The 12,590-nt window shown below is 46.2% G+C and overlaps 1 protein-coding gene across 1 annotated transcript; it reads right to left on the bottom strand.

Moving 5' to 3' along the window:
• Positions 1-7,179: 7,179 nt before the first annotated feature.
• LOC138360619 (histone H3-like) lies at positions 7,180-7,596 on the bottom strand. The gene has a single exon (XM_069320310.1). It carries the CDS (start codon positions 7,594-7,596, stop codon positions 7,180-7,182), a length of 417 nt encoding a protein of 138 aa, XP_069176411.1.
• Between the last annotated feature and the right edge of the window lie 4,994 nt (positions 7,597-12,590).

Here is a 12,590-nt window from a genome sequence, read left to right as displayed (position 1 = left end):
AATAAGCACAATTTGCTATTTTAAGCGGAATCTGGCAACTCTGATTTAGCATGTAAACATTGACTTGCATTCACAATGTAGTTATTTATTTTTCAACAATTTAAAACGAGTTATGAAAATACACACATTGGTACATTATTGCAAAGGCACTATACTATATATATATATATATAAATTGTTGCAAGTCGAGCAACAAATATTTTACATTGAACAACAAATGAGATTGGAAAAGCAGTATTGCCAAAATAGACCCCAGACACACCCTGTGGGTAGTAATGGACCCCCATACCGACCCTATGAGGGGTAGTGGACCCCATAATAACACTATGGGCGATAGTGGACACTATACAAACACTATGGGCGGTAGTTGACTTCATAGAGACCCTGTGGGCGGTAAGGGACCCCCTATCGACCCTGTGGGCGGCAGTGGACCCCCTATCGGTCCTGTGGGCGGCAGTGGACCCCCTACCGACCCTGTGGGCGGCAGTGGACCCCTACCGAACGTGTGGGCGGCAGTGGACCCCCTACCGACCCTGTGGGCGGCAGTGGACCCCCTATCGATCCTGTGGGCGGTAGTGGACCCCCCCCATATCGACCCTGTGGGCGGCAGTGGACCCCCTATCGATCCTGTGGGCGGCAGTGGACCCCCTACCGACCCAGTGGGTGGCAGTGGACCCCCTGCCGACCCTGTGGGCGGTAGTGGACCCCTACCGACCCTGTGGACGGTAGTTGACTTCATAGCGACCCAGTGGGCGGTAGTGGACCCCATACCGACCCTGTGGGTGGCGGTGGACCCCATACCGACTCTGTGGGCGGCAGTGAACCCTATATACTAATCCTGTGGGCGATACTGTACCCTATAGTCATCCTGTGGGGGCAATGGATGCCATACATATCCAGTGGGTGTTATTGTACCCCATACTTATTCTGTGGGTGGTTGGAGCCCCATACCCATCCTGTGGGTTATAGTGGACCCCATACTCATCCTGTGGGTGGTATTGGACCCCATACCTATCCTGTGGGTGGTTGTGAGCCCATACCCATCCTGTCGGTGGTAGTGGACGCAATACACATCCAGTGGATGGTATTGGATCCCATACCCTTCCTGTGGGTGGAAGTGATCCCCATACCATTCCTGTGGGTGGATGTGACCCCCATACTCATCCTGCGGGTGTTATTGGACCCCTTACCCACCTAACAGGTGGTAGTGGACCCTATACTAATCCTATAGTTTCCAATAATCCACACCATACCATCCTGTTTGCAGTAGTTTACCCTATATACATTCCAACATAACATCGTTTTCTGTTAGCGTTCCTACAAAACATTCTTTAAAGATTTCTAAAGCACAAACTATGGTATATAATATTGATTGGTGAAGCACTTATTCTATGTAATAATTTATTGTGCTTATTATAATTTACTAAGAACAACTAATATTTCTTAAAACAAAACTACGAGCCTTCAATAGGATGTAGCTGATCTGTAATATTATAAGAGCATGGACAATAGTAGGTGAATTTCACAACCCATGTGGGACCTGAAAACTACAATTTTCGTTATAATTGAACCAATCACGACTATTCAGCTATCTACGTTGATGGACGAGTACTGTGAGACGTAAATTGGTACGTGAGGAAGAGTTTGAGCCTTGGTAAAAAAGTTAACTGGGAATATATCACATATGTACTAAATCACATTCCACATATTGACTTTAAGCACTAGTCATATATGTACTGTCTTGTGTGAGAACGGGTTGTAAGCGGATATGATATTTGACGCGTCCAGAACTGGTGATTTTTGGTTTAGTTTTAAATGCACCACCACCACCACCATTGCTTCCCCAGAGCCTAATTAAGGACCGGTAAAAGGAGTCAATATGTATGTCATCTATAAAACCAAAGAATGAATAAAAACACACACACACACACCTACATAATAGTACTAGGAAGATTGTATGGCATAAAAAAAAAAAAAGTACTCCCATTGGGTCGTTTGAACTCGCGACTTCCAAAACACCAGCCACACACCTTACCACCCAGCCACCATAGAGTTGGTATAATTGTGCAACTTTAGTTATAAAACTAAAGTTCTTATTGTCTCAAATCTTATTGTCTGTTCTATGAAAAGGCATGATGTAAATTATGTATTTTTTGAATGATTGAATTGTAGGCACATTAAGCGGATTCGATATTTGATATATCCAGAAAAGGTGATTTCTGTTCAGTTTTAAAATGCATCACCGTTAACGCTAAAGGACTGGTAAAACGACTCGATGTTTGTCATTTTTAAAATAAACACTAAAACTAGGCCCTTAACATATATAATGTTTGAATATAAATTGAATGCATATAAATACAAAGTGGGAGTGGCTGGCTGGCTGGCTGGCTGGCTGGCTGGCTGGCTGCCTGCCTGCCTGCCTGGCTGGCTGGCTGGCTGGCTGGCTGGCTGGCTGGCTGGCTGACTGGCTGGCTGCCTGCCTGCCTGCCTGCCTGGCTGGCTGGCTGGCTGGCTGCCCGCCCGCCCGCCCGCCCGCCCGCCTGCTTGCCTTGCCTTGCCTTGCCTTGCCTTGCCTTGCCTTGCCTTGCCCTGCCCTGCCTTGGCTGCAGCTGGCTGGCTGGCCGTAAATCAACTCTTAACAACACCACACCACACCACACCATCACTCATCACCCATCACCCACCACCGGCCCCAGTCTCCCAGCCTCTCTTATATACCCGAGCAGGCCCTTTAAATTATTTGAATTGTTGCACTTCGGCCAATGGCACGATCGCTGCTGCTCAAACATATTCTGGTTCACAAGTATTATAATATATTATATTATATTATATTATATATATATATATATATATATATATATATATATATATATATATATATATATATATATATATATATATATATATTTATTCATGAAACACATTAAAACCTTGATCATTTATTCATTCATTACGTCTAGTGAAGAATTGCTTTTGTTCATTTGTATGATTAAAAATTGATAGAATATGAATTCCTTGCTTAAAGTAAAATATAAAATATATATTGGATTTATATGATTGGTTAATATTCCAAGTGATGCTGAATATCCCCTATAATTTTGTTTTGTTTGTTTGTTATGTACACATTCCAAATGAAATCAATATAAATGTTATTATTAATGTTTGAAAGTTGATTGTCTACTTGAATCTCTCTATTAAAGTGTGTGTGGCTCCGGATGGAGCCTGGTTATGGTATTTGTCGTGGTGGGTGGCAGAAGTGCTTACTTCTTCTCTGTCTTCTTTGGCAAAAGAACTGCCTGAATGTTTGGAAGAACACCTCCCTGTGCAATGGTTACGCCAGACAGAAGTTTGTTGAGTTCTTCGTCGTTGCGGATGGCCAACTGCAAGTGACGTGGGATGATACGGGTCTTCTTGTTGTCACGTGCGGCGTTACCGGCGAGCTCCAGAACTTCGGCAGCGAGGTATTCCATGACGGCTGCCAGGTAGACAGGAGCGCCAGCACCGACGCGTTCGGCGTAGTTGCCTTTACGCAGCAGACGGTGAATTCTGCCCACGGGGAACTGAAGTCCGGCCCTGCTGGAGCGAGACTTTGACTTGCCCTTCACTTTGCCTCCCTTGCCGCGTCCTGACATTGCTGCTGCTGTTGTGGGTTTGTGGTGTTTGCTTTGCTTTGATGTCCATAGGGAATGGAAAGGATGGGGGAGGTAGAGGGATGGGGAGATGAAATTCAGGAAGAGGATGCGGGTGTAGAGAGAGAGGAGGTTTGAAAGTTCGGTGGCCTGTCCACCATGGGTTGACATTTTTGTATGTGTTGTTTGTTTGCGTGTGTGTTATGTTGGGTTGTCAGTACATTGGCTGGGGGGGCTAGTGTTTGTGACCTTGTTGGTGTCCTAAAGCACTAGAGCCGATGGAGTTGGCTGAAGGAGGCTAATCTTAGAAACATCAGGGTAGTTACACTTCTGACGCCACGACAAATGGTTTTTTGGTTTTATATTTTTTTTGTAGGTGTTTTATTTATATATATATTTTTTTTTTTTTTTTTTTTTTTTTTTTTTTTTTTTTTTATTTATTTATTTATTTATTTATTTTTTTTTTTTTTTATATTTATTTTTTTTTTTTCTTTCTTTCTTTATTCTTCATATGGTGTAGATTGGGTCCGGGATGGGCCACTCATCTGGATCGTCTGGCAGACCGCTTAGTATCTGAGGGCTTGGGAAGGCCTCATCATGGATATGTCTGATCACTTTTTGTTGGAGAGTGATTCTTCTGGTTCTGTGTGGTGGTTCGTGGATCTCGTAGTCGCTGGTGGTGTTTTCTGCTACGAAGGGATCTTCTGGGTCTGGGACATACATGTTCTTCATACGGTACAGCTGTCTTCTGACCAGGTAGCTGAGCCTAATGTTCATTGGCTTCATGTTGAGCGTCTCATGGATCAGGTCGGTTCTCACCCTGTCCCTCAGAGTCAGGCCCTCTGCAAAGCGAAGTGCTTTGTTTTGTACTCGTTGTATCTTCAACATGATGGATTTGTTGGTGAGGTTCAGGGGAACGTATGGGTATTCCAAGCTAGGCCTTATGATCATTCTGTACAGGTGGAGCTTGATGTGGGATGGGGCTTGGTTGAAACGGAAGAGCCTCGCCAGTGAGCCCCGGGCCATCGCTGTCTTCTGGGATACGTACTGGGAGGAGTTGAGTAGCCTGTTGAAGTTGTAACCGAGCACTGTGTTGGAGTTTGAGATGGCTATGGGTTCACCCCTGATTCTTATTCCCCCCTCATTTTCAATTGAGAAGGCCATACAGCCGACAGTGCTTAATTGAATCTTTTCTGGGTTAGTGGTGATCCTCCATTTCCTTTCCCAGTTAGCAGTCCTTGCTAGTTCTACGTTTGCCTTACGGGTTGCAGTTGCGTGTTTGGCCGCTTGGCTGCTAGGGTTAGATGTTATTACGTGTGTTACGTCGTCCGCAAATTGCACGATAATGGTGTCCCTATACTCTGGTTGGGGCAGGTCATTTACAAAGATGTTGAAGAGAACCGGGCTCAAGCATGATCCTTGGGGGACTCCAGCTGTTGGGGTGAAGGCTGCGGCCTCGTTTGCCTTGAAGCTGGGGGTAACTTGCCTATTCTTAAGGAAATTACTGATCAGCCTGAGGAGGGTCCAGTTTTGCGCTGGTAAGTCTGCTAATTTGTACACCAGACCATCGTGCCACAGGCTGTCGAAGGCCTTGTGTACGTCCCTCGTCGCAATCAAGGCTACCTGTTTTTGCTTGCGAATTGAGCTTAAGGCGTCGTAGATGATGTTAATTGCGTGCTGGGTTGATCTATGTGCTCGAAAGCCAAACTGCTTTTCTGTGAAGAGGTTGTTGTACTCCATGTAGTAGTTAAGGCGGTTTGACATGATTTTTTCAAAGCACTTGCCTATTGAGTCTAAGAGTGAGATTGGTCGGTAGTTGCCAGGTTGGTGGGGGTCTTTCTTGGGTTTGGGAATGAATATCATCTTGGCTGACTTGAATGCTACAGGAATGTGACCCGATGCCAGCATAGCGTTGAATAGGTTGAGTATGGATTGCATAAGATTGCCTGGTAGAAGTTTGATCTGCAGCGCTTTGATCCCTGATGGTCCTGGGGCCTTATCTCTGGTGTTTTTGATGACTCCTCTCATCTCTAGCATAGTTATGGGTCTTGTTAAAGGGTGGTCGTCTTCTAGGGTTGTGGTGTTTTATGCATCGAGCTTCGTGTTATATACCCCGCTCAGGATCAAGGGAGTCCGCCACTGACCAATCAGCGCGCTCCGCCACGCGACCCGCTCTGAGCTGAGTCGCGAGCGGGATATAAAAGGAAAGCTCGACTCGCGCAAAAGTTCATTATTGTATCGCAACGCCAGCCAGCACTAGCATCATCATGCCACCCAAGGCATCTGGAAAGGCTGCCAAGAAGGCCGGAAAGGCCCAGAAGGCCATTGCCAAGGGCGATAAGAAAAAGAAGCGCAGGAGGAAGGAGAGCTACAGCATCTACATCTACAAAGTGCTGAAGCAGGTCCACCCCGACACTGGTATCTCTTCCAAAGCCATGTCGATCATGAACTCGTTCGTGAACGACATCTTCGAGCGCATCGCTGCCGAGGCTTCTCGCCTGGCCCACTACAACAAGCGTTCCACCATTACCAGTCGGGAGATCCAGACGGCTGTAAGGCTCCTGTTGCCCGGAGAACTGGCCAAGCACGCCGTCTCTGAAGGCACTAAGGCCGTCACCAAGTACACCTCCTCCAAGTAAACGGCTTACTTACTGCCCTGTGGTGGTGGCTTGGCCTCAAACCAACAAACTCGGCTCCATTGGAGCCACACTTTAATTTCTAAAGAGATTGTGAGTGTTAGACACCAATACTATTATAACAAAAACCTCTGTCACTGAAAGCAAATAGCTATAAAATGAGAATATTTATGAAACTGTCTGTGTGTGTTTCTCTCTCTCAGTCTCTGTCTGTCTGTCTGTCTGTCTGTCTGTCTGTCTGTCTGTCTGTCTGTCTGTCTCTGTCTCTGTCTCTCTCTCTGCATGTCTCTCTCTCTCTCTCTCTCTCTCTCTCTCTCTCTCTCTCTCTCTCTCTCTCTCTCTCTCTCTCTCTCTCTCTCTCTCTCTCTCTCTCTCTCTCTCTCTCAACACACATATAAACACTCGGTATCTTTTTTCTAGAGATTAGAGATTCATTGTTATGTTCCACATTAGGATTACTATGCAGGCCACCCTCTTAAGGTTTGAAAATGTCAAGAAAACGGTTAATTTAAAATGTCATCTCCTAACTTAACAGATTAAGCCAGAGGACCAAAAACAAAATAAAACAGGACAGGACAGTATGTCACTTATACAAGCTGCTTTTATTTCTAGTACAGTATGACAATTTTTTTTTTTTTGGGGGGGGGGGGAGGATCCTTGGCAGTGCATAAGAATGAAAAGCGACGGCGTTTTGTTTGTAAGAGGACAGGTTGTACTACAAATGACTTGATTTATTGATATCACGTGTACAGTGTATGTATGACACCTAAATTATTGTATTTATTTATTTATTATATGTATAGATGAAGGTTAATTCATATGACTGATGCTAGGAATGTCTGAAATCTCCTTAGAAGGATATTTTGGCCCTGAGAAGGGCCGAGTTTGGTGTATACTAGGGTGGTCGTTTTAGCTTATGCACGCTCTCCACGGATACGGCGAGCAAGCTGAATGTCCTTTGGCATGATGGTGATGGCACAGAGCTTGGCGTGGATGGCACAGAGGTTAGTGTCCTCGAAGAGACCGACCAGGTAAGCCTCGGATGCCTCCTGTAAAGCCATGACGGCAGACGACTGGAAGCGAAGATCGGTCTTGAAGTCCTGGGCAATCTCGCGCACCAGACGCTGGAAGGGAAGTTTCCTGATGAGCAACTCTGTGCTCTTCTGGTAACGACGGATCTCACGCAGGGCGACCGTTCCGGGCCTGTAACGGTGAGGCTTCTTCACGCCCCCTGTGGCAGGAGCAGACTTGCGTGCTGCCTTGGTGGCCAGCTGCTTACGAGGAGCCTTGCCTCCCGTGGACTTGCGAGCAGTCTGCTTGGTGCGAGCCATGGTGAACAACTGTGGTTTGTGATGGCCGGATTAACGGATTAAAAAGTCCATAGAGCTGGCAAGCAGGGGATGGAAGAACGGGGCGAGGTTGCAGAAATCTTGAGCAAGGATCTGGAGATGAGGTGAAGAGGGGAGATGAAAGATCGGTGGCCCAACCACCGTGGATTTGAGCTTGATCAGATGAAAGTAGAATTGAGTGGGGTGTCATTTGCAATACACACAGAGGCCGGGAACGCAAGCAGCTGGCAGTGGAGGTTTGATGTCAGATGATGTTAAGTCAGTTCGTTAGGAGTCTTCTTTCTTGTTGATTTCACCAAACTTTGATCGTTGTTCTTTTTTTTGTTGGGCTTGTCGGTCTTGGTGGTCACGGTTCGTGTTGATGCTTGAAGGTGATCTTTCCTTGGGGGTGATGGTGTACCGACAGATACGTCCTCATCCGATTCATCAGATGAGTGAGGAGCAGGGGTGTTGACACGCTGGGGTAGATTTCTTGAAGGTTGGGTTCTTGAGGGTTGATGTCTTGAAGGTAGAGTTCTCGGAGGGTGTGTAACAGCGGTAGGTACTGCAGCAGAAGGTGCTGCATAGTCGGTACCCTCTATAGGGTCACACCAAGGGTCGATAGCAGCGAAATTCGCCACTAAGACGGGTGAAGGGACAGCAGCAGCTTGAGAAGCGTGTGGAGCAGGAGCTGACAGTATGTCAGAAAGCGTGGCTGCGTTCACAGTGATGTCATGGTTGGTAACGGGAACTGATGCAGAAGTGGGGGTCACATGAGGCAGAGTCTTGTGAGCTGTAGGTACCCGAACAGGATCTGAGGGCTGCATTGCAGTGGCGGAATCGTCGTCGTCGGATGTAGAGTCAGCATCCTCCTCTACAGGGTCAGTTGTTGGAGATGAACGCGGAGCGTTGAAAACTTCCTCAGGAACAATGAAGGTAGGGAGACCGTTCGCCTTGTACAGAATTTTCAGAAGCCTCACGAATTCTCGGGGGTTATTGCCAGCAGTAATTCTGGCTGTTGATATCAGAGCTTTTACTGTGCTCTGCCCAATTAGCTTTGTCTTTGGTTGGGCCGGTGGCGATGGCTGGCTCGACGAATCGCTGGTTGGCGTTTGGGAGCTGGCTCCCCATTGGCTGGTAGTAGCAGTGGGACGTCCTCCCGGGAGCTCCGGGAAGATGGCGGCTTGGGCGTTGAAACCTGAAGTAGAGGTGGTCGCTGATTGGCTTGTTGCTTCAGAGGTACTGGCTCCGGTTGAAGATGTGGATTTCTCCATGTTTTTAATAGCGTTTTGTCTGTGAGGACAATGTATGGAGATTGCTGGATGATCGCCTTTGCACAGCAAGCAGCATAGTGTTTCAGACTTGCAGATGGAGTAATGGTGGTCAGCTGAGCAGAGGCTACACTTCTGAATCCGCTGGGTACATTTGCTGGTGGAGTGGGTGTACTCGTAGCATCGGAGGCACTGGTTGACGATGTGAAAACGTTCCATCTTCACACGGAAAGGCGGAATGTGAATTCCAAAGCTGTAAACTCCATTTCTGGTAGCCATAGTAGCCGAAGCTACCGTCTCGAAGGTCAGCTTCAGGGAGCGACTTGAATTGAAGAATTGAGCTTGGTGAAGCCGTAGGTCCGGGTTTGATGCCTTGAAGTCGTGCATGAACGCACTATCATCAGCGTCATCTTGTTCCACGATCCATTGACTGAGATCGTGAATAACGACAGAGTGTTCAGCCAGGTACTGGCGTGGGAAGTTGAGACGAAGGTGTTGGTTGGAGAAGTTAGCGCTGTAAGACAGAAGTTTGTCGACTTCCTCCTCACTATAAAAGAAGAAAAGGATGTCCGTGCCTTCCTGCTTGATGTCGTTGGGTGTTACTCCTGCAACGTCTTTAAAGAGCTTCAGGAGAGATGTCTTGGAGAATGGATGTTCGTTGAGGGGCGTACCCCTGATCTTGAAGCGTTTGTGACGCATAATGAGCTTCCTGGAGGCCGATGTATCTCTCTCAAAGACTACACGTCACTGAAGATGGCCTCCCGTCTCTACCCGGCATAAAATACCAAGTTAGGAGTGGGGTCTGACCATCTAGAGAGACGCAAGTCTGCTGCCAATTGTTTATCCACCCTGCAGTACTGGGTGCGAGAGAGAAGAGCTGGAGCAACGCGAGCACGTCCGACCGCGACGGTTGCCGTGATCTGTGTGTGATCTGTCGTGATGGCCGGCGCCGAAAAATTTTTGCTTATATACGCCGTCTCGAGGCGCTTGCTCGAGCGCCATTGGCTGCTCGACTCGCCTACGTCACCCCGTTGCCCCTCCCCTCCTTCCTCTGGCTGCAGCCAACAGGCAGCTCACCTCAAACACTATTATCGCTGATTTTGCTCTATTTTTTGGATTTGTGCAAAAGTCATTTCACAGAGACGTGAAACAGACGAGTAGGCAACTGCAGTTTTGAAAGCGTTGTGAGAAAGCCGTGTTTCTGCTCGAGTACAAGCATAAAGTAAGGACAGGCAGGAGTTAGGAGTTGCCATGCTACAAGTACGTCCGCTTGACGGGATATAGTCTGGGGAAATCGTGCCGAAATTTTCTGCACAACCTACACCCGTCCTAACACCGACATTCCCATGCAAGATTTCATAACTCTCTTCAACAACTCTCACTTGCCTGTTTTTCTGCTTGCAGACCTCAATGCACAACACCCTACATTCCACCACAATACCACAAATCAGCATGGCAGACAGCTTCACCAAATATACACCCAAAAACATCTATTCTTTCTTGGCCCTGATTTCCCTACTTGTTTCACACATACAGGTTCTGGCCGGCCTGATCTCATATTCACCAACAGACACGGCAGCAACTTGCAACACTTCATTTCACCAGGGCCCATTACGGGCTCTGATCATATTCCCTTAATTCTCACAGTCTCCACAAATCCTATTCTCATCCCCAGCACTCCTCAATTCTCATACCATAGGGCAAACTGGGACATGTTCAAACAACACATTGATGACACTGATCTCACTTATGAATACAATGACAAACATCACACTGACATCGACACACAAGCACTCAACATACAAGACACCATCATTCATGCAGCAAACATCTCCATTCCTAAAACAGCACACAAACCACATTTCACTTTCACCCCCTCCATTCGCTCCAAACGCCTCTTAGCTTGCTATCACACTAGATTCTTACAAAACATACATCGACATGGACAAATACTATGGGACCTAACAGCATTAAAAAACCATATCCTTAACAGCCTAGATGAAGATCACACAAAACATTGGAAACACCTTATAGAACAAGCAGAACAATACAGAAAACTGACACCTCAAGAATTCTGGAAACGAATCAAACGATTACAAGGATCAACTCACACACCGTTTAAATACCTTCTACATAATAACAACAAAATCACTGATCCTGAAGCAGTTCTCAACATTTTTAAACACCACTGGGAACAAATCTTTCACCCACATCCTCCTGAACCATTTGCACGCCCCAACATTGAAATAGTCGAAGACTGGATACACCAAAATAGACAAGCAACTACACCAGACGACCTCATTCACCTTGAAAATCTCAATTCAAACACTGAACTACAGACTCCCCTAACTCTAGCTGATGTCAAGACAGCTCTCATGGGCACTCGTCGTAGAGCCCCTGGTGCGTCTGGCATTGGACATATCCTTCTTAGACAACTCCCTGCCTCTATCATTACTGCTATCACTAACCTATTCAACGCCTCCCTTGCCTCTGGATACTTTCCACTCAACTTTAAGTCTGCCACAGCCGTTCTTATTCCAAAACCTGGGAAACCCCACACTGACCCAAAGAACTATAGACCCATCAGCCTTCTAGAGACACTTGGCAAAGTCTTTGAAAGGCTGATCAACCAGAGACTTAGAACCCACCTTGAACACAATGACTTACTCACTAACAAACAGTTTGGATTTCGGCCTCACCGGTCCACTCACGACGCCTTAAACATCATGACTAACTACCTCAGTATCAATCAGCACCAAAGACTTAAGACTGCACTCATCACTAAGGACGTTGAGAAGGCCTTTGACACTGTTTGGCATGACGGCTTAAAATTCAAACTATGCAACAACTTTAATCTTCCTCTTATCACCACCAAACTTCTTTCGAACTACTTAGACAATAGGACAATGCGAATTAAGTTCCTCCAACAACACTCTGACTACTTCAACTTACACGCCGGTGTTCCCCAAGGTTCTGTTCTTGCCCCAACACTCTACATCCTATACATAAACGACATTCCTGACCCTGTTCATCACACTTCATTAACCATATGTTATGCTGATGATGTCTCTCACCTTGTCACCAGCAACACCATTGATACACTAACAAACAGAGCACAAACAGAACTTGATGTTGTCACTGAGTGGGAGTACAAATGGCGTATAAAAACCAACTCCAGCAAATCTAAAATCACCTACTTTTTCTGTAAAAGAACTATTCGCCCAATTCCTCTCAAACTCTATTCATACACTCAAAATCCTACTTACATCTCTGTATCTCCCTCCTCCACAGTCCTGGGACTCACATTTGATCGACAACTACTCTTTCACACACACATAACACAGAAACATGCAATAGCTCTTCAAGCCATGAAGAAACTATACAGACTTAGATTTGCAAAACCTGACACAAAAATGCACCTTTACAAAGCACTTATTAGACCTCTCCTAACATACGCTCCACTAGCTCTTTCTCTATCTGCACGCACTAACAAAATAAAACTTCAAAGAATACAGAACAGAGCACTAAGATGGGTACTCAACACCCGATGGCAAGAGTTAAATACCAATCAAAGTCTCCATGAAAGTACTAACATTCCTGCCCTAAATACCTACTGGAAAACTCTATCAGACAAACAAATCGATAGACTACTCACTCATCATGAACAACACATTGATTTTCTCCTACACACTCTCAGACTACCACGAAACAATCATGACCTCTTCT

This window comes from Procambarus clarkii, unplaced genomic scaffold (assembly GCF_040958095.1).
Source record: "Procambarus clarkii isolate CNS0578487 unplaced genomic scaffold, FALCON_Pclarkii_2.0 HiC_scaffold_116, whole genome shotgun sequence".
In the NCBI taxonomy this organism is placed as follows: Eukaryota; Metazoa; Arthropoda; class Malacostraca; order Decapoda; family Cambaridae; genus Procambarus; species Procambarus clarkii.
Note: the sequence above shows the minus strand (reverse complement) of the source record. Positions and strands in the feature narration are given on the sequence as shown.

Excerpts from the sequence above, each read along its gene's own strand:
- LOC138360619 (XM_069320310.1), bottom strand. The coding sequence starts at position 7,596 with ATGGCTCGCACCAAGCAGACTGCTCGCAAGTCCACGGGAGGCAAGGCT.